The 22,537-nt window shown below is 35.8% G+C and overlaps 1 protein-coding gene across 1 annotated transcript; it reads left to right on the plus strand.

Moving 5' to 3' along the window:
• The first annotated feature begins 397 nt into the window (after positions 1–397).
• LOC134846800 (zinc finger protein 184-like) lies at positions 398–17,987 on the plus strand. Its single transcript, XM_063864192.1, has 10 exons — positions 398–722; positions 4,760–4,967; positions 6,939–7,501; positions 7,750–7,987; positions 8,334–8,613; positions 9,896–9,914; positions 10,815–11,052; positions 11,399–11,579; positions 15,064–15,308; positions 17,058–17,987. The coding sequence occupies exons 1-10, from the start codon at positions 402–404 to the stop codon at positions 17,849–17,851; spliced, it is 3,087 nt and encodes a 1,028-aa protein (XP_063720262.1). The 5' UTR covers positions 398–401; the 3' UTR covers positions 17,852–17,987.
• The last annotated feature ends 4,550 nt before the right edge of the window (positions 17,988–22,537 follow it).

A 22,537-nucleotide genomic window follows, 5' to 3' on the forward strand; every position in this document is an offset into this window, starting at 1 on the left:
CCAACCTGTGCACGGACCGTCGCATGACGGAAGGGCCCATTTTTTTGTCTTGGTCCAAAAAATAACACTGCCTATAAATGTTATATATCAAATTACAGGAATTTTAAGTTTTTTCTCATGTAGACATCATCGTAGCCCTATTCTTTGATACTGATACTTGTCGGTGACTGCTGGCGTTTTGAACGAATTGATCTGACATAATACTAATAGTTTAACGAGTATTGCCCGTCAATTTTTTTTATTTATTAGAATTTTTTATTTTCCATATCTAGAAAAATCCAAGGATTTTGACTGGAATACATGATGAAGGGACTCATGGCTGTAACCTCGGTTACTATGATACTTTTGACCTTCTGATTACCTAAAAAAAAAGAATATGAGTCCTTTTTTCTAGGTTGATAATGTCGGGGAGTATCTCCAGAACTCCTTCAAAACTTTCAGAAATGTTTTTCTCATTTGCTGATACAAGCTTTGAAAAAGTTTATGCGAAACTCCAGAAAGATATAAAGCTTGTCGAAAGTCTGAGTAATGAATCGGAGTCTGCTTGTAATTTCCAACATCGCTCACCAATCAAGCAAAGATTTAAGTTCACGCCATTTACTTATGCTAGTGGCGAAAGGTTAATATACGTGAATCCCAATGAGAAAACAATGCGAGTTGGCTCAGTTGAAATCAATGATAATGACATATCCAGAGAAGATGCTCCTGCTCAAACAGGAACTGTGAGTATTCTTATTTTGTATGCAATAATACAGGCGACCTTTCAATGACATGGAATGACTTAAAGCAATACTATTTTATTAATCGAGATCAGGTTTATTGCAATCGGGTGTTAGCCTTTTTCCCCGTGAACAACTTCGTGCAAAACTACGGCGAAATGGCTGACGTAGATCTCACCCACTTAAGCAAGGCCAAATGTTGGTAAGGAGGAAGTAGGAGGGTGAATAGAAAAATGATTTTTCTCGGCATGTTTGTTCTGAAATTAATTTCATTCGAGACGAATTGTGATTTTCATGGTATTTGTTTAAGTTTATTTTAACTTCTGGCTCATTTTTTGTCTAAGTGGATATGCTCTGTTTGTGATATATCACCAGGTTTTATCAAATGGGATGTGTTCCTAGCATGGGCTGGTCGGAATGCTTTGTTTGCTATATAACACCAAGTTTTGTCAAATCGGGCGTCTTCCTTGCATTGCAGGTCAATGTGTGCATGGAAACTCTATGAAATAAAACTTTGTGACCAGCCTTTTTAGATGATATTTTTTGTTCATTTTTTGAACAATAGATTTAACTATCATGAGTGAAGTCTTCAACAAAATACAAATGACAAGCAAATAATTTAGCACTGGGGAGGATAGCTAAAAGGCATATGTAATGCCCACTAATAGACTACCCTTAAACACAAATACAGTGAACTAAATTATCACACATAAAAAAAATTGAACAAAATAATTTCTTCAATGAAAATCTATTTGTCGAACATAGCCTTTTTAAAAAGCAAGTCAAAGCTATTGATACTGCAAGGCTATAAAACACATATGAAACCTGGATACTAACAGACGACGCAAAGAAAAACGAAAGGAAAAATCCATGATTTTCAAGCATTTTCAAACCAGCGGTATTTGAAGCTCTTAGATCCGTAGGTTGGCACAGTTAAGACCGACGCGTGAATTGATTCAACGAAATGAAGTAAAAAAAATAGATTAATTCATCTCAGGATTGTAAATCTTGCAGCCAAATGCGACCGCTCAATTGCGAGTTGTGACGTTTTTATGTCATTGTAAATGTTTTAAAAAGAATTTAGATATATATTTTTTTAATGGTTTTTCGAAATTTGATTTGAAAAACTTGAATAAAAACTTTACTTAATCTGAAACTACCAGACCTGTAATTGTTTGCTGGCAGAGCACACTCAAAGGTTACAGATTTTTTTCACTATATGCGGTTTTTTTTATGAAATACGAAAAATTCGAAGCACCGGAGGTGCGTTACGCGCTAGTCATATTTAAGCATAAGCATATGTTTTTGCTTTGTTTTTGGCTAGTGTTAGGTCCTATTTGAAAAAAAAACAGGTTTTATAAAAATATATCGGTGTTGTTGTTTTTTTGCGACGCTTTGGAAAATTTTTGCACTTATCGCAGAAAATTTAATTTTTTCTCAAAAACTACCCAGTCAATTTTCAAAGAAAATAGTGCCAATGGAAAACCGGAGGCTCTTCTATGTGTCTGCGTATTTTTCTAGTTTTTCATTTTACCCCACGTTTTGCGGCCTTCGAAAGTTTCAATAGGTGGATTTTTGGCCTATTTGTTAAATTTTTTCAGCTATTAAATACACAAATCTAAGATGAATTTTTCAATCAAAAGAACAAAATATAGGGATATCAACTTTTTAGGCGGATATTCCCTAAATTCGGTGGGAAAAAAGTTATGTCCTCAAACTAGCCCATTTTTTGACTTTTTGTTAATTTTTATAACTTTTTGAGCTTTCTCAAAAACTACCCTGCCAAATCGGAGATAAAGGTTTTAAACGAAACAAAAACAATCAGTTATGCGACTCTTTCCTGCGCAAGTAGCTATTCCCTGCATTTTGAAAAAAAATTATGGCCTTCGAAAATGTCCAATTTTCAATATTTTACCCGTTCATGGAAAATTATTCTTTTTTTTTCAAAAAATAACGTGCTGATTCTGAGGTTGATAGTTCATTCAAACTAACGTGCTGCTTAGATTCCAAAAAATCTACGTTCTGAAATTCCTGTTTGATTTATAAAACAGGTATTATGAAAACGTTTTTTTTTTTCCAGATGAGATCTGGTTTTTTTTTTTTTTTTTTTTTGAGACGCTTTTTCGAAAAATTCGCTTTCCCAAAAAACTACCCGTCAGATTCTCATAAAAGTGGTACCAATGGATTCAGTAGCGTTTCACCTACCTGCCTGCATGAAATTTAGGTCAATTTTTACCCTACCCCACCCCCTACGGTCTTAGAAAAGCTTCACAACTCGGTACTTTTTTCACTTTTTGCCCATTTTTTCGGAAATTTTCGATTTCCTCAAAAACTACCCGTCCAGATTTAGGATTAAGGGTTTAATCGATAGACCAGGTTGTAGGAAACTCCCATGCACAAGCGGCTGGTCCCTAATTTGCTTAGGGGAAGAGCTATAGACTTAGGAAAAGTCACTTTTTGATTTTTTTGCCTATTTTTTTCGGAAATTATCGATTTCCTCAAAAACTACCCATCCAGATTTAGAATTAAGGGTTTAATCGACAGACCAGGTTGTAGGAAACTCCCCCGCACAAGCGGCTGGTCTTTAACTTGCCTAGGGGAAGAGCTATAGACTTAGGAAAAGTCGCTTTTTTGGCCTTTTTTCAAATCTTTCCGATTTCCTCAAAAACTACCCGTCCAGATTTGGGATTAAGGGTTTAATCGATAGACCAGGTTGTAGGAACCCCCCCTACACAAACGGCTCGTCCCTAATTTGTCTAGGGGAAGAGCTATACACTTAGGAATAGTCAATTTTTCGGTTTTTAGGCCATTTTTTCAAACTTTTTCGATTTCTTCAAAAACTACCCATCCAGATTTGGGATTAAGGGTTTAATCGATAAACCAGGTTGTAGGAAACTCCCCTGCCCGAGCGGCTGGTCCTTAATTTGTCTCGGGGAAGAGCTGTACACTTAGGAAAAGTTTTTTTTAAAGTTTTTTGGCATTGGAACAAAGATTCAATATACTTATTGTGTGTATTTTTTAGACAATGGAATCCGCTGTGCTTACGTTTTCTCGCTTTTGCTTGGTGCTATTGGCTTTGTGTTGCGTTTTTTTGTATGGTTCGAAGAAGTTCAACGAGAAGTTGCACGAGTTACGCTAGTTCTCTTTAATCAGGTCGGTTTGTTCCAGAACGTTTTTATGATGTCAGTTATAGTCAACATATCAAAATAATCAATTTTAAAATAATCAAACATGTCTCTCCAGCTTTCAGCTGGGCCCCTAGTTCTGTACCGTTTTTTTTTTGAAATTTCATCTCCATTCTTGAAAACTACTTGCTTCATCTGATATCAACTGTTCAATCTCAAAAGGCTATTCCCTTGCTTAAGTAGAGAAAATTTTGTGATATAGGAAAAGTCAAATTTTTGAATTTTTGGTCGTTTTTTTTTGGAATCCTTTTTCCTTTTTTTCCCGAAAACTACCCAGTGAAATCTGAGATAAAGATAAAGAAATCGCTAGGGTTTTGCGTAAATTCCTTTTTTTGAAAATAACCCAGTTCCGTATCAGTGCAATATATGATGAAAATGTCAAAAACAAGTAGATCCAGCATTAGCCCGGCCACTAGTTTACTTCCAAGTAATTGCGGCGCAGATGCGAGGACGTGAGTATCCTAATCAACAGGTCGGAGGTTCAAATGCGGATCATTGAATTAGTTTTATGTTTTTGGTCGAATTTTTGCTGCGTTAGCAATGGCAATTTGATACAAGCTGTAGTTGCTTTATTGGTGGCTAGTGTTATTAAAATTACCAGCGGTCGTGGAGCAGATGTGAGAACGTGAGTCTCCTTGTCTCACTAAAAAATTTTTCTCAAGGTGTATGTTTTTATCTTTTTCTTATTTCCTTTTGTTTTGTCTTTTTCGAGCTCTTTTTGGCATTTTCCTTGCTTGTGTATGTGAAGCGCAGCTTCGCCTCTGTCAAAAATGAATGTTTTTCGAATCTTTCTGAAATTGTACTAGATTCATAAGCTGCTTTATTGCACAATGAACGTAAAGTTTTTCATTTTAGTTGCATCACTGGAGCCAGGTTTCCGAACACCCTCTCAAGAAAGACGAGTCATTTTTTGATTTCCCTGATGAAGCAGTGACATCTGAAGAGATCATATCTTATGAAGACGATCCGCATAATATTAACAGTTATAAACACCTTCTATCTTATGAATCAGATAGTGCTCTGGACGAAGTAGATGAAGAGGAATATGACGATCGCTTTGGAGGTATTTAAAACGAAAATTTGAAATATTTTTCAATTATTAAGAGTTGATGAACGTAGTGGAGACTTGTAGACTTTTATTTAGGTCGTGATGATTTTTTGCAGGAAAAGTCTTAAAATTTGTTCAGGCTTAAATTTTTATTTGTTGCCGTTTGAATTTTGATTTCTTTTAAGTTCATTTTCTAGTTTTCGTTTGTGGAATTTTATCTGATTTCCCAGCGAAATAAAAATTTTACTTAGTGATCCCGTTTTCTCTAATTGGGGTGATTTTATCCAAAACCTATCAGTCATTATTAAGAGTAATGAACGTAATGAAGATTTCGCTGATTTTTTGTTTTTTTTTCAGGAAAACTCTTAAAATGCTCTAATAACTACAGATCTGCATTCATACATATTGATGCATTTATGAATGCACTTAGGTTTATATGCACTTTTTGATTTTAATTGAAATTCATCTGCTGAAAGTGACGAAAATAGCACTCTCCAAACATGAACGTGGAAATGGCGCAATAAAACGTGAACTATTTCTAGTTTCGAAAGGGGAATCTTATTTTTTGATTTCCAGCGGAATAAAAACTTAAAATATTGATTCAGTTTTCTCTAGTTGGGTCCATCAAAAAAGCGCCAGTCTTAAATCTTTCCAGAAGTTCTAAGAGCTTAAAGGGCATCTATTTTTTCTTTGAAATTCGAAAGTTGAGATTTTGTTCTAGAAAGTTAGTGTTTTTTTTATATCTACTTGCGTTTATTACTCTTTTCCAATCTTCGATTGGCTATGTTTTGCTCTTGAAATTCAAATGGCTTTGAGGCCTTTTTTTTGAAATTCGAAAGTTGAGGTTGAAAAAACAAGTCAGTATTTTCTCAATGCGACAACTAGCAACAAAAGACAACTCGCAATTTGAATTAACAGACAGCTCGGAATATACTCAGAATAAAAGAAAGAAAGAAAGAAAGAAATTTATTTCTCTGATTCAAAAATATACATACCAGAATTTTATACATTTACAAAATCATTGATCAGAGGGAACACTAAATGGACCTTTTGGTCGCTGGGTAGTGCCCTAACGTTTCTAAGCACAATGTATAATTGTAGCCTAGACAACCGCAATAATTAACACACATGAAATTGCTTCATGATTATCATTTTAAGCTTTCATTTATTGTAACAATGACTCCAACACCGGTTATGGAGTCTTTTTAGGCAGTCATTTGGTACCATTCAAACCCCACAACTTGATCATTTCCCAGTCTAACCACCGCGAAAACCCATCAAACAGACATGTTTGTGCAACGGTTTTACATAACAGTTTATAAACAGTAGGGTTAGAATGTTCGTATTTCAAAATCACTCATTAATTTTAGCACAAATATAGCAAGATGGCTGATCATATTAGCATTTCACATTGCGATGTTCAAGTTGTCGCTAAACCAATTTCTTCATATCAACACATCCGAAAGGTTCGACTAGTAGAACCTAAAAAGGCACTGGCAGCCGGGCCCTCTCGGAGTAGCAATCGCATTATATCTTACTTCCCTGCTGAGAAAAACATCGGCAGGCTTAAATGAGGGGAAAATGTGGATAAAGAATTGCGGATGAAAACAATGATTCAATATTGGATTGTATTCAAAAAAAATTTTGGTCAAATCATAATTCCCCAGATTGTCTCTTTTTTAAAATTAGGATTGGTTATTGCCAGCTTCCCAACAGAGGCTAGGACTTATACGAAATTAAAAGTCGACTATCGGCGACGTTAAACCGAAATTCTTACATTATAAAATAATTTCCAAACTTTGCCAGTTGTCGCTTTCCTGAAATTTTGCTTTGCGAGTTGTCTTTTGTTACTGGTTGTGTTTTGTAGCGAGTTGTCATTGTTCTGCATTTTTTAAAAATGTTTTCTTGCGTGCATTAACTCGTTTTCAATTTTCTGTTGGCTATGTTTTATGCTAAACACGGTTGACCACAATCATTTATTTTCAGGCGAAGAAGCGTCTGATATTGAAAATGCAGTTCTGGAAAGTTCTTTATCTGTTGATCCACATTTTTATCACGCCTACTTTGCGAGGCCGAAGCCAAAGATCTGCGATGAAACAGAGCTACAAAAAGTACAAGATGAAAATATTTTCCAACGCCTGGGAGCAGGTTTTAAACCTCCGTTACGAATGCCTGATAGTTGCCACCCGCAGATTCCAAAAACACAAGTTTTACCAAACAGTAATCGATTAGCTGCAATAAATACACCAATTGAGGGATGCAGTTTGTCAGACAACGAAAGTGCGAATTGTGATAGATCTCTAGACTTGGAAGACGGAATCGAAAATATGATCAAAATGGCATCTAGTCAGACGACAGGTAGTCCTAAGAAGTCAAAAAACAGTAAGCCTAAGTTTGATGTGTACAAACATATCAGAGCAGACGGCGACAGTTTAATTGAGAGTAATCAGAATGTGCATCATTGTGGTATTTGTGGGAATTATGCAGCGTTGACGAAAGAGACATTAGAAAAGCATTGGAGAACTCATTACAAAGAGAGGCCACATAAGGTAAGCAAGCATCATTGACATTTTTCATACTGTTTGTTGGCTATGATTTTTTCTTCAAAATTTTTAACCTGATGGGACTCCTTCGTTTGTAATTTCAGTTTAGATGAATTGTTTTATTCTAAAGAAGATAAAAGCTTGTTGGTCAAATTTTTGGCTCGAATAAGTTTTGAAGTTCAAGTTAACATTTATTTTCAACATCAATAAGACATTTTGATGTGGAAGCTGAATTTACTTAAATGATTTTTCAGTGTCCTCGTTGCGAGAAGGCCTTCAGCTCGATCTACTTACTGAACAGTCATCTTAACACGCACGCAGACATCAAAGACTTCTTCTGTTCTCTGTGTAGTCTGAGTTTCGCATCTAAGTCTGAGCTGTCCCGACATAAGAGGTACAAACACACCGAAGACAAACCCTACAAGTGCACCGAATGTGACTATGCCTCAGTGGAGTCTACGAAGTTGAAGCGACACATGAGAACTCATACTGGTAAGTTAATAAATATGGGATGGGGGTTCGATGAAGTTGGGTTCATTCTCATGACAGGAAGACGTTCTTCGAAGTGACTGATTTTCGTATTATTTCTGTGGCTCCCCTTCCTCGAGGATTCGGCCCCCGGGCGTCCAGAGCTTTTGCGCAGAATAGCTGTTGTACTTACGCAGTTTTTTGTTATTTTTATGTATTGAGAATTGTTGCCTCGCCCTCGGACAAAGACCACTGAACGTAGTCGGCCTCGAACCGCGGACCTTTAGACGGAGGGACGGCTGGCGTAGCCACTTTTACTTCACTTCGCAGTGAAGTTACAGTTTTGATTGCATGCGTTGTTTTGTTGAAGGTGAGAGGCCGTTCAAGTGTCACTTGTGCTCCTACTGCTGCACAGACAACTTCAAGCTGAAGAGACATGTGAAGACGCACACGGGGGAGAAGCCGTTCTCCTGTCCCCTCTGCATGTTCAAGTTCAGCCAACACGCATCACTCAAGCAACACCTGCTAGGACATACGGGAAACAAACCAAAGTATATAAAAACAAGAATAAACTGCTGCTTTGCAAGCAAAGCAGAAGGGTTCGAATCTCTTGTTTTTGCAAAAAAGCTTGAATTGAATAGATGTGAAGAGTGACTCTTCACTCTGTTTTGTCTATAATTACAATTGCGAAAGCAAGTGTCTTGTAATTTGGAACTAGACTTTTCCCTTAAATAACTTTTACAAATTTTCAACTTGCTTTAGTATTGAATCTTAACAATTTCAAGTTTTCTTCGCTTTTGCGTAGAGGTAACGCCGTCATCTTTGCATCCTAAGGTCAAGGGTTGGAATCCCGGACGGACCTTGCTTTTTCAGTATGTGCTATTGAAAAATTGTCCGTTAAAAATTGATTCGTCGGATTTTCGGTTATCTGCTCACGTTTTGCCGGCTTAGTTGCCACATCAAGGATTTTTTTGTGCTTTAAGCAAGTATCATGGTATCATGTTGGTGTAGTTTCAGAGGGGACTCGTAACTTGAATTTTTTTCCCCAAAATCATTTTTTTCGGCTCAGCTGGCGTCTGCTTTAATTCCGCTTCGTAAGTTTTTTCCGTTGCTATTTTTATATTCGAAAGTTGCGAGTCCTGTTTGCATAGATTTCACAGTTGATAAAAACAAGTGTTATGAAAATTAATGGAATTAGATGTTTTCCTATATTTCAAAAATTTCACTTAAATTTATTTTAGTAGAGAAACAACTAAGGTTTTGGGCAAAGTCCCGTTTTTGAAATTACGCATTTCGTCCCGCATGGGTATAAAAACTTCAAAAGATATCAAACACGTTCCTCCAGCTTTAGTTAGGCCCCTAGTTTTCTTTTATCGAGAATACGAAAATTTCGGATCACCTAGTTTTTTCAACATTTTTCATTTTTGAATTCTTGTGTTTTTTTTTATTTGATCGTCTCATCGCAAGTGATGCGAAGCTCCGCTTCGCCTGTTGAAAAAATGAGAAGCCAGTTTTTCGCCACGAAGTTATTTTGGGTTTTTAAATGCTGATAAAATTATTTAAAGCTTTAATACTATAAAACCGCCTTGTTTTAGTTTTTTTAAGTAGTGTAAATGTTAACTCGATTATCCATTGTTCGCTGTAGATTAAAACTGTTCTTTTGCTGGCTGATTATTTCATTCAAGCTCAAATCACTGAATAATCAATTTTATGTTTTTACTCCCGAAACCGTCTGAAAAAGTTTTCTTGGTTCTGGTTTTGAAATAATGTTAATAATAATAAGTCACGCTCAAATTTGACTTTTCACCGTTCACCTTGATTTTTTCAATTCAAAATCATTTGCATAAAGTTTTTCTCTCCAGTTGCGAAAGCGGAAATGACGCGAATAAATGTGACTGACTTTTAGTTTCGAAATTGGATGTTAATTTTTAGATTTCTCATCGGAAAAAAGGTACTTACAGACTTCTTTTTCTCTAATTGACTTAGTGTATGAACAAGGTGTCAATGATAAAAGGTTCTAAAACTTTGATGACACAAGCAATGCTTGTGTCATAGTATGAACTATCTTTTTCTTCCAACCTAAATCGCAATTATTGTTGCGATAAAATGAGTTCATTTTGAAACTGTTCATTTTGATCAATAACAGCTATTAAGTACAGCTAATGCTAAGAATAATAACACATACTATTATTGTTCCGACTGTCATAACGAAAGAAGCGGACTATTTGTGCTCGGGGTGGTTTTTTCTTCAGACAAATTTCGACTTTTTAACTAGCCATTTTTGACGTTTTTTTTGTGTCTTGCAAAAAGTAATGTTGTCCTGAGCTTAATTTTGGAAAGATATTTCAGCTTTGACTATTTTTCTTGAAGTTATGGGGGTTCAAAGATTGCCATTTTGACCAATCTTTGAACCCCCAATCAATTCATTTTTATTTCATGGCATTTATTTTTTTCATGTTATTACTGCTCCATAGACTGCTGTATAAATTGAGGCATGTTAGTTGGTTAATTTCTTTTTTTTTAAAATCAAATTGACTGGTACTGATAATGCATCATAATTGGCGTGCGTTACTTAAGAAATTTTGTAGGCTCAAAGTTCATTGGTAAGCAAGCATCATTGACATTTTTCATACTGTTTGTTGGCTATGATTTTTTCTTCAAAATTTTTAACCTGATGGGACTCCTTCGTTTGTAATTTCAGTTTAGATGAATTGTTTTATTCTAAAGAAGATAAAAGCTTGTTGGTCAAATTTTTGGCTCGAATAAGTTTTGAAGTTCAAGTTAACATTTATTTTCAACATCAATAAGACATTTTGATGTGGAAGCTGAATTTACTTAAATGATTTTTCAGTGTCCTCGTTGCGAGAAGGCCTTCAGCTCGATCTACTTACTGAACAGTCATCTTAACACGCACGCAGACATCAAAGACTTCTTCTGTTCTCTGTGTAGTCTGAGTTTCGCATCTAAGTCTGAGCTGTCCCGACATAAGAGGTACAAACACACCGAAGACAAACCCTACAAGTGCACCGAATGTGACTATGCCTCAGTGGAGTCTACGAAGTTGAAGCGACACATGAGAACTCATACTGGTAAGTTAATAAATATGGGATGGGGGTTCGATGAAGTTGGGTTCATTCTCATGACAGGAAGACGTTCTTCGAAGTGACTGATTTTCGTATTATTTCTGTGGCTCCCCTTCCTCGAGGATTCGGCCCCCGGGCGTCCAGAGCTTTTGCGCAGAATAGCTGTTGTACTTACGCAGTTTTTTGTTATTTTTATGTATTGAGAATTGTTGCCTCGCCCTCGGACAAAGACCACTGAACGTAGTCGGCCTCGAACCGCGGACCTTTAGACGGAGGGACGGCTGGCGTAGCCACTTTTACTTCACTTCGCAGTGAAGTTACAGTTTTGATTGCATGCGTTGTTTTGTTGAAGGTGAGAGGCCGTTCAAGTGTCACTTGTGCTCCTACTGCTGCACAGACAACTTCAAGCTGAAGAGACATGTGAAGACGCACACGGGGGAGAAGCCGTTCTCCTGTCCCCTCTGCATGTTCAAGTTCAGCCAACACGCATCACTCAAGCAACACCTGCTAGGACATACGGGAAACAAACCAAAGTATATAAAAACAAGAATAGACTGCTGCTTTGCAAGCAAAGCAGAAGGGTTCGAATCTCTTGTTTTTGCAAAAAAGCTTGAATTGAATAGATGTGAAGAGTGACTCTTCACTCTGTTTTGTCTATAATTACAATTGCGAAAGCAAGTGTCTTGTAATTTGGAACTAGACTTTTCCCTTAAATAACTTTTACAAATTTTCAACTTGCTTTAGTATTGAATCTTAACAATTTCAAGTTTTCTTCGCTTTTGCGTAGAGGTAACGCCGTCATCTTTGCATCCTAAGGTCAAGGGTTGGAATCCCGGACGGACCTTGCTTTTTCAGTATGTGCTATTGAAAAATTGTCCGTTAAAAATTGATTCGTCGGATTTTCGGTTATCTGCTCACGTTTTGCCGGCTTAGTTGCCACATCAAGGATTTTTTTGTGCTTTAAGCAAGTATCATGGTATCATGTTGGTGTAGTTTCAGAGGGGACTCGTAACTTGAATTTTTTTCCCCAAAATCATTTTTTTCGGCTCAGCTGGCGTCTGCTTTAATTCCGCTTCGTAAGTTTTTTCCGTTGCTATTTTTATATTCGAAAGTTGCGAGTCCTGTTTGCATAGATTTCACAGTTGATAAAAACAAGTGTTATGAAAATTAATGGAATTAGATGTTTTCCTATATTTCAAAAATTTCACTTAAATTTATTTTAGTAGAGAAACAACTAAGGTTTTGGGCAAAGTCCCGTTTTTGAAATTACGCATTTCGTCCCGCATGGGTATAAAAACTTCAAAAGATATCAAACACGTTCCTCCAGCTTTAGTTAGGCCCCTAGTTTTCTTTTATCGAGAATACGAAAATTTCGGATCACCTAGTTTTTTCAACATTTTTCATTTTTGAATTCTTGTGTTTTTTTTTATTTGATCGTCTCATCGCAAGTGATGCGAAGCTCCGCTTCGCCTGTTGAAAAAATGAGAAGCCAGTTTTTCGCCACGAAGTTATTTTGGGTTTTTAAATGCTGATAAAATTATTTAAAGCTTTAATACTATAAAACCGCCTTGTTTTAGTGTTTTTAAGTAGTGTAAATGTTAACTCGATTATCCATTGTTCGCTGTAGATTAAAACTGTTCTTTTGCTGGCTGATTATTTCATTCAAGCTCAAATCACTGAATAATCAATTTTATGTTTTTACTCCCGAAACCGTCTGAAAAAGTTTTCTTGGTTCTGGTTTTGAAATAATGTTAATAATAATAAGTCACGCTCAAATTTGACTTTTCACCGTTCACCTTGATTTTTTCAATTCAAAATCATTTGCATAAAGTTTTTCTCTCCAGTTGCGAAAGCGGAAATGACGCGAATAAATGTGACTGACTTTTAGTTTCGAAATTGGATGTTAATTTTTAGATTTCTCATCGGAAAAAAGGTACTTACAGACTTCTTTTTCTCTAATTGACTTAGTGTATGAACAAGGTGTCAATGATAAAAGGTTCTAAAACTTTGATGACACAAGCAATGCTTGTGTCATAGTATGAACTATCTTTTTCTTCCAACCTAAATCGCAATTATTGTTGCGATAAAATGAGTTCATTTTGAAACTGTTCATTTTGATCAATAACAGCTATTAAGTACAGCTAATGCTAAGAATAATAACACATACTATTATTGTTCCGACTGTCATAACGAAAGAAGCGGACTATTTGTGCTCGGGGTGGTTTTTTCTTCAGACAAATTTCGACTTTTTAACTAGCCATTTTTGACGTTTTTTTTGTGTCTTGCAAAAAGTAATGTTGTCCTGAGCTTAATTTTGGAAAGATATTTCAGCTTTGACTATTTTTCTTGAAGTTATGGGGGTTCAAAGATTGCCATTTTGACCAATCTTTGAACCCCCAATCAATTCATTTTTATTTCATGACATTTATTTTTTTCATGTTATTACTGCTCCATAGACTGCTGTATAAATTGAGGCATGTTAGTTGGTTAATTTCTTTTTTTTTAAAATCAAATTGACTGGTACTGATAATGCATCATAATTGGCGTGCGTTACTTAAGAAATTTTGTAGGCTCAAAGTTTTCTTCATTCAGTTTTTCCCATTAGCGTTATCGGTCATATTTTTGCTTGTGTATGCGAAGTGCAACTTCGACTCTGTATTATAATGTATTTTTCGAAAGTAGAAAAGAATAAACAAAATATTCAATTTTTTTGCTTCGCTGAGTTCATTGACATTTTCCCATTTTTTTGGCAGTGTCAATTGTTCGACGTAATTTTTTGCGGAAACCTTTTTATTCCTCCGGTTGGAAAACACTTGAAAAATCCAACAATCCTGACGTTTAGTTTTTTAGGTTAATAACAGTTATCTTTTACTTACGTAACCATTGCGACTCAGAGCAATACGGAAAAAATTCCATTCGTTAATTGTTGCGACCACTTCAGGAAGTGGGAAGAAACTATGGTTTAGGGTCTGTTTTTTAGTGGATTTTGACTACCTCAATGAAAAATCTATGGGGTTAAAGGTGGTATCATATTGAAGCCCCTTCAGTCGTGATTTGGATTCCACAAAATTTAAAAAAGGATTTGGTATAAATATTCTCGTGGTCGAAACATTCTGCTCCTTGTACAGCAACCGACGATCCTTGCTGATTTGAAGGGTAGGAACTATTCCGGTTGTTTTTTCTCGTACCCATTTTGACTACCTAGAGGAAAGATCATTAGGTGTCAAGTCTGGAATTATTTAACTACATCTCGTTCTATACGTACCAACTTATTGTGAAATTAAATCGGATAAATGTTAAGAACTCTTTCGGCAAAACTGCAATCATCAGTGATCTAGAAAAAAACAAATTATCTTAAACAAAATCAAGAAGACTGCAGAATGGAAAACAAGAAAAAAATTGAAAACCAAAATAGCTTATTATGGATTTAATTAGGTATGAAATCGAGGTGGCATGAAAACTACTACTAACAATTGAAAAATGACTTCAAAGGCGTACTGTGAGGGTGCTACCGGCACTCCTCTTGGTGTGTTTATTATTATTATTATTTAGTTAATCAGCCAGAGTCCTAACCCGAAGGTTAATTATTTGAGGATAGTTAAGATACGGCTATTTTACAGAGCAAACATGCGATTTGAACCCGCAATCAGATGATTGCTGGTCATCATTACCACCGATGCGCCACAACGCCATTTATTTTAATTGACCTTTAATAACAACGAACTCCGTTCGTTTGGAAAATCTTCACTTCAATCGCGATAATCGGATCATTTTGTGCTAAGCAAACTGCGATCCTTGTTTTAAATGAGTATATATTTTTCAAATTGATATTTTGGAAAAAAATAGTAACGTTTTTGTACCTGATTTTTCGGTACGAAGTAGAAAATGCATATGTGCCTAACCGTTTTATGAGTTAATATTTGATAGGGTACTTTACTTGATAACATGAGGGGAGAAAGATAGTTTACAAGAGCCCTGTGATTATTTATTGTTTTTTTTTCTTCAAAATCTGTTTAGGTACCAATGTGAGTACTGCAGTGTGACGTGTTCTCGCAACAGTGACTTGAAACAGCACGTGATGAAGCTACACACGAGTAACAAGCCCCAGAGATGCAGACTGTGTGGGGCCTCATTCCCCGACAGACACAATCTGAAGCAGCACATGAGGAGACACAGGGGGGAGAAGTTGTTGCAGTGCGAAGAGTGTCACTACAAGACTAACAGCCACAGACATCTCCAGGAACACAACAGGATACACACTGGTACCTTTTCAACCTTTTTTCTTCCTTCTCACCTTCCTCACCTTCGAGTTTTTACTGGCATAATTATTGCTCACAATGTACGATGGTAATAAGGCTAATTACCCGTGCGATAGCAAGGGTATTGAAATCGGGTACTAGATTTTTTTTCGTAAACAATTTGACCACAGATTTCAGCATGCATGCAGTACACGACATGCATGCAGTATGAGCGTCGTATATTTGCGCTCATTGGTCTTTTACTCTCACTGTGCATCCTTTTTAGTGATTTTCCAATAAATTCGCAGTTCGAATTTTTTTAATGATAATTCTTTGGTATTTTTTTTGAATTTTCGACTTCGTTGCTTTCGGTTTACTTTTTGTCGGCTTAGTTTCCGCTTTTTAACCATCCAACTAAATCGTTTATTTGAATTTCAGTTTTTTAATACATTATAGTTGCTTTTAGTGTTCTGATTTACCTCTGCTGTTTGTTTGTAATTATTTTAACCTTGTCATTGTGTATATTTCTTTTTTTTTGCTTTGTTTTTGATTAAAAGCTTTATTCTGCCCAAAGGGCTTAGTGACCTAATTTCGAGTCGTTTCAATGGAAACATATTTTTGCACACCTCTGAATTGCACAAAATGCTTAACATCTTAATAGACATATAAGTCAAATTTTTCAAGACAACAACTTTCTATCGCCTTTTTTTCCTTTTGTTTCGGCTTGATAGGTTTCGGCCTATTTTAAATCGGCTTATCGGCATCATATTGCGACGAGCGAAAAAATGGTGTGTGTGCGTGTCTGTGTTTGGAGGACGAGGGGGGCTTATTAACTTCTTATTAGTCTTAAATTTTCATTTTTTTATGTTTCTTTTTTTTGGGGCTTAATAGGTTTCGGACTTATATTACATCGGCTTACTTGTCTCATAGTGTTTCATTTGACGAGCAGATAATGTTTGAGTGTTTTGAGGGCTAGGGTGATTTTTCATAAGTCTTAAATCTTTTTGATTTTTTTTCCGTCTCAAAGGTATCTGCCAAGGTAATTTATGTTCCGATGCTAATTTCATATTCCATTGTCTCGGTATGTTTTGTTTCAAAACTAGACTTATTCATTATGATAGATCTAGTCTTTTCGAGATTTTTTTTTTTTCGATTTTATTTTGTTGCATAGCAAGTGGTGCGAAGCTCAGCTTCGCCTCTGTGCTTATAATTGTTTGTTCTTGATAAAATGACGCGTTAGACTATGCTTATGGTACGCTTGTAAGTTTACGTTTTAAAATCACGCGGTAGATCATGCTTATGGTATGGTAGGCGGGAAAAGGAAAATCAGTCGTTTGTTTTTTTTCTTTCTGTTTTTGGATTGTTTACTTCAATTGTTGTGGTTGCAACATTCTGTGCTCTTTGCACAGCAACGGGCTATCATTGTTAGTTTTTGTGTTTTCTGAATACGTTCTAAAGTGAAACGTCAACTTTTTGCAGCAATGATTTTTTTGGAAATATTATGAGTTAAATGTATTTAGCCAGCGTCGATTTTGATACTGTATATACTCGTTTCCGTTTATGGGCTTGGATTTTAAGCAAGAAAAAACTGGACGATTTAAGACAATGACGGTCAGGGCTTAATAATTAATGAAACAGGTTCAGGTTGGCAGAAAGATGATAGTTTTTCACAATCACAAGCGGATTTCTGCACCCGCCTGTCTAGAGAGCGCAAAAGTGTTCAAAATATAAACACTGGTTTGAAAAATCGTGTTGGAAACTACTGTTATTCAGGTGAGAAGCCATTCATCTGTTCTCATTGCGGTCAGCAGTTCCGACTTAAGCAGGGCCTACGTGCCCATTCGAACCGAGTTCACCCCGAGTTGAAATGGACACGACTCTCAGAAGAAGCGGACAAAGTTGAAACCAATTATCAGACGGGAGAAAATGTGGCAGTGTTTGTGTGCTCGCTATGTCAACAACAAACAGGTACTAAAAATACAATGCGTCAGCATCTCAGAACTGTACATGAAATGACGGTGGAAGAAATTGAAATCGCGTTGCCGACTTGTGTACAGGTCCAGGAAGGCCAAAACGACCAAATGTCACAAGATCATTTGTCAACGAATGGAAATGAGAAGAACTCTGATTCAACTATAATGGTCACGTGTACACCTGATCGAGTCTCCGCTTCGGTAGTAAGAAGTTATGAAAACAACGCAGAAACTATCCCAGTATCGAGTGATTCGTATATAGAAGCAATTTTTATTCTCTCAAGAGACGAGAGTGAAAGACTCAGTGTAATGGTAGAGCCAGAAATTCTGTGCAATCAAACGCTTCTTCAGTCTTTGCAGTCGGCACTGGAACAAAATGTCATAATGAAAGAAATTGCGTCTTTAAATTACAAAAGATTGCATTCTGCAGATGATGATTTGAAATTACCAAAAGAATTGACAGAAAATGAGGAGCAGTTTGCGGTAACAGGACAAGAAACACTTAATACCACTGAAAATGGAAATAATAGCGAAAACTTAACAGTAGAAAAAGTGCCTGAATTTTCAACTATAGATACCTCGGTGCTTCAATAATTAAATTAATTTGTAAGTTAAATTTTTGTTCTATCTTGGAGTTTCTTTTAACAACTCTACTCTGGTTCTATTATCCTTGCTCTTAATAAAAAATTGTGCAATTTAGACAGTATAAGTTAGTATTTAATCGATTATACACGACTCAATTCAATATTTAAATTTAGTGTTTTGAACAGTCGTTTGTGTTAAGTGTATAAGAATGAAGTGATGGCCGCTGATTTAGTAAGTGATGATTTTTTATTCGAAATGTAAAAGAACGAAGGTAAGGTCACTTTGCCTGAAATCACCTATTGACCCAGTTTTCTCTAAATGGGATAGCTTCAAGAAAAAATAGCTGTCCATAAACAGTATTTGAAGAGCTTAAACATGGTAGATTTTTCAAAAATATTCATTCATTTTTTTCGGTTCTCTAAAGTTCGTATATTGAATCGGTTTTCTATAAATGGAATAACTCTAAATGGAATTGACAGCTTGTCGGTTCAAAAATCTGCTAAATTTTTTATTGTCATGTTGCTTTCATTCTATCATTTGTTTTGCAAGTGATGCTCAGCTCAGCTTTGCCTCTGTGTATAAATTTATTTAAAATCATTGATTGACCGTTTTTTTTAAACCATAAAGTTGCCGACGCTGATAACAGATAGAAATTATCACTCTCCCTAAACACTTAAAGTGAAATCTCATTTACATGAAAAACAACTCTCTTCTCCCTCCTATCCTGATATTACGAAAACACTTTCGAAAGCAACTGTCTTGTAAGATGGAACAGACTTTTTCCATTAAACTTTTTGTCTTTACACTTGCGATCAGCTTAGTGTGTTATTACGAACCTTCGTTTTTTTCTAACCTATCTCGCAAATAAAAGTGTTAATTAAAAGTGTTCACCTATTTGGAAACCTCACTGTAGCATTGGAGTTGCAAAGCATCTGTTCTCTGATTTATTTAAGACTAGTCTTTGGTACCTATTAAGTTTCCTTGGCTGAGTGGTTAGTAAGTGAGTCTCTTTATCTTTAGGTCGCAGGTTCGAATCTCAGAGGTTGACAATTTTTTTGACTAATTCGAGGCTTATTTCTAATTTTTGTTTTGCTTTTTATAGAGCTGTCGTGTTCTCGCAAAGGTTTGCGAACCGAAGCTTCACTTCTGTGTGGAAATCTGCATCTAAAACTAAAATTTGCTGACACGTAACAGTGCTGACTTGCCTAACTTCTCAAATGGAACAACTTCTTTCATTTGCGTGCATATAAAGCTTTTCAATGAACTTGTTGCCAAAAATGTCACCTGATTTTTCGTAGGCCGTTTTTGTATTTTGAATTCTATAGTATCTACTAAAATGGCGTAAAAACAGTTTTTCAACTAAGGATTAGAACACTATCTTATATTAGTTTGAAAAACAGATGGAATATATAAGCACCGTGCAGTTTTTCTTCAGAAAAATTTTGAATTTTTAGCCTTTTTATCGGAATTTTTGATAAATGAGAGAGATTAATGTTTTGAGGTTTCAATTTTTTGAGTTCAGGTGATAACACGAACGAAGGGTAGTGTATTAGTACGAAGATTTTTTTTTATCTCAGTCGCAAATAAAAGTGCTCATTTGGTGGCACTTTTGGTTTATTTCAATTTACTCAGATTTATGCCTATTAAGCCTAAACATTTTAATATCATATGTTGATGCTTTATTTTTAGCTAGTGTTAGAGCCTGTTTGAAAAAACAGGTATAATGAAAATATATGGGATTTGTTGTTCTTTGTTGTTTTCTCATCTCTCTTCTCCTTTCTATCCTGATATTACAAAACACTTTCGAGAGCAAGTGTCTTATAAGATGAAACAGACCTTTTCAACAAGGCTCTTTGTCTTTACACTTGCGATCAGCTTAGTGTGGTATTACGAACCTTCTTTCTTTTCTAACCTAACTCGCAATTAAAAGTGTTCATTAAAAGTGTTCATTTATTTGTAAATTTCACTGTTGAATTGAAAATTGTATAGCATCTGTTCTCTGCTTTGTTTGTGGGTACTGCTTAATACTTACTACGTTTCCGTGTCTGAAAGGCTAGAGTGTGAGACTCGTAATCTCTTGGTCGCAGGTTCGAATCTCAGAGGTAGCTGAATTTTTGCTAATTCGAGGCTTATTTCTAATTTTCTTACTGCACTATGTAGAGCTGCTTATTTCGTGTTTTCGCTGGTGTTTAGAATTGCGGTTGCCGTTTATGCAGTTGAAGTTGTTCGTGTTTCTGTGTGGCACATGTATCATTCTGTTGTGAATCCTTAGTCCACCACCGTTTTCGCCTTCTTCTTGCAATATATACAAGTAACTTAGTTTTTCTGTATAACGATATTGTTTCTGTTTTTGGGGGCTTCCGCTAGATTGTGTTTTTGTTGCCCCTGCTTTGTTTCCATTTATCAAATATTGCTTCAATTTATTCAGTTGTTCTCCCCACAGTTTTCTGTCAGGCGATCCAGGTCCGAAGAGTCTAATGCCGCTTCTTGAGAAGCCTCTGCGAGTGTTTTCTGTGTTGTTGTTCGTCTTTATCCCTCAGCTTTTGTCTCCGTGGCCGGTAGTCATCCGAGAGTTGCTAGTTTTGCCGGTACTTTTTGTTAGCATCCGGGAAGTTGTCAACTGCATCCGTGCATTCAGGGTTTCATTCCTTTTCCGGAATCCCTGTGTGGCCTTTGACGTACTAGGAGTCCTGTGCACTGCCCACTTACCCTGTCTGGAAGGCGTCACACTTGGCAAGCAATTCCGATTTTTTTATCATGTTTCCTTTATACTTATTTTCTCAATACTCAAAAGTAGTTTCTCCGTAAACACTTTTTTCACAAACTAGTTTCTAAAGTGAGTTTGAATTATCGCAAGCACTTTTTCTGCCATAAATTGCGTCCGAAATTCAACCGAAACCAGCAGTTTTTCAATTCTAAAATGAGTTTGGATTTTCATAGTGTCTACTAAAATGGTGTAATTGCAGTTTTTCAGCTAATGATTAGACACTACCTTATATTAGCTTGAAAAACAGATGGAATATATTTTGAATTTTAGCATTTTTATCGGAGTTTTTGATAATTAAGAGAGCTTTGATGTCTTGAGCTGTCATTTTTTTTGAATTCCGTTGATTACTCAAGCAAAGCTTAGCGTATCAGTACAGAGATTTTTTTCTAATCTAAGTCGCAAACAAAAGTGCTCATTTGGTGGCACTTTTGGTTTATTTCAATTTAATCATATTTAAGCCTATTTAAGCATAAGCAATTTAATACAATATGTTGTTGTTTATTTTTGACTAGTTTTAGATCCTGTTTGAAAAACAGGTTAAATGAAAATGTTCGGGATTTGTTGTTTTTTTGTTGTTTTTTTTTCGACGCTTTGGAAAATAATTGCACTTCTCGCTGCAGTTTGAATGTTTCTCAAAAATTACTGTACTGTTTTTCAAAAAATTTTACAACTAGACAAACCGGCTGCTCTCTTATGCAGATTTTGCTTTTCTTTTTTCATGTTACAAAAGTTCTACGGCCTCAATTCCATTTTGAATTTTTTCTCAAATATTAAATGCATAAATCTGAAATAAAGGTTTCAATCAGAAGAACAACTCATGGGGTTTCGCTCTTCTTAAGCGATGATTCCCTAAGTTTGATAGAAAAAAGTTCTGGCATCAAACAAGCCTATTTCTTGACCTTTTGGTTAATTTTCAAAACTTTTCTCAAAAGGTACCCTGCCAAATCGGAGATTAAGGGTTTAACCGAACGCAAAAAACGTGTTGTGTTAATCTTCTATGCGCAAGTGGCTATGCCCTGCGTTTTGAAAGAAAATTATGGCTTTAGAAAATGTCCATTTTTTGAAATTTTCATAGTTTTTTATTTTAGAATTTTCATCACTATTCTCGAAAACTACTAGCTAAACCTGATATTAAGAGTTTAATCTGTAAAATAGGGCGTGAAAATTTTCCCTGCATAAAAGGTGATTCCCATGTTTTAGTAGAGAGAAGTTTCTGGATGTAGAAAAACTCAAGCTTTTGATTTTTTGATCGTTTTTCGAATCTTTTTCAATTTTTTCCAAAACTACCCAGCCAAATCTGAGATAAAGAATTCAATTGAAAGAACGAATAGTATTTTCCTCTTTCAAAAAGGCAGCCAATTGCCTTCTTAAGCTGAGAAATTAATAGGGTTTTGTGTAAAGTCCATTTTTTTTGAAAATTACGCATTTCTTTATCAGTACAATATATGATTGAAACTTTTAAAACAGATACATCGGGCATTAGCTGGGTCACTATTTTACCTCCAAGTGACCGTAGTGCAGATGCGAGGACGTGAGTGACCCTCCTAATTATCAGGTCGGAGATTCAAATTCGGAACGTTGAAATAGTTTTATTGTTTTTTGCTCGATTTTTTGCTGCTTTATTTTTAATTTCTTCCTTTTTCCTTATTTCACTTTGTTTTGCCAGCTTAGTTTTTTTTTGCATTTTCATAGCGTGTGTTTGCGAAGCGCAGCTTCGCCTCTGTGTTTAAATGTTGTGATCATTCTCGTAGTAAACATTTTTTCGATATTTTTTTCCCCATTTTTTGAACTTAAATCACGGCGGTTGAATCTTTTTTTTTGTGCTACCGACCCGCTTGATCGTTCTTTTTCTTTTTTTCATCACTTTTCATTTTTGAATCACAAGCTTTTTTCTAACGGACGAAAAAGTAGCTCATATTGAAGCTTTA

The sequence above is a fragment of the Symsagittifera roscoffensis genome, chromosome 5 (assembly GCF_963678635.1).
Source record: "Symsagittifera roscoffensis chromosome 5, txSymRosc1.1, whole genome shotgun sequence".
NCBI lineage: Eukaryota > Metazoa > Xenacoelomorpha > Acoela > Convolutidae > Symsagittifera > Symsagittifera roscoffensis.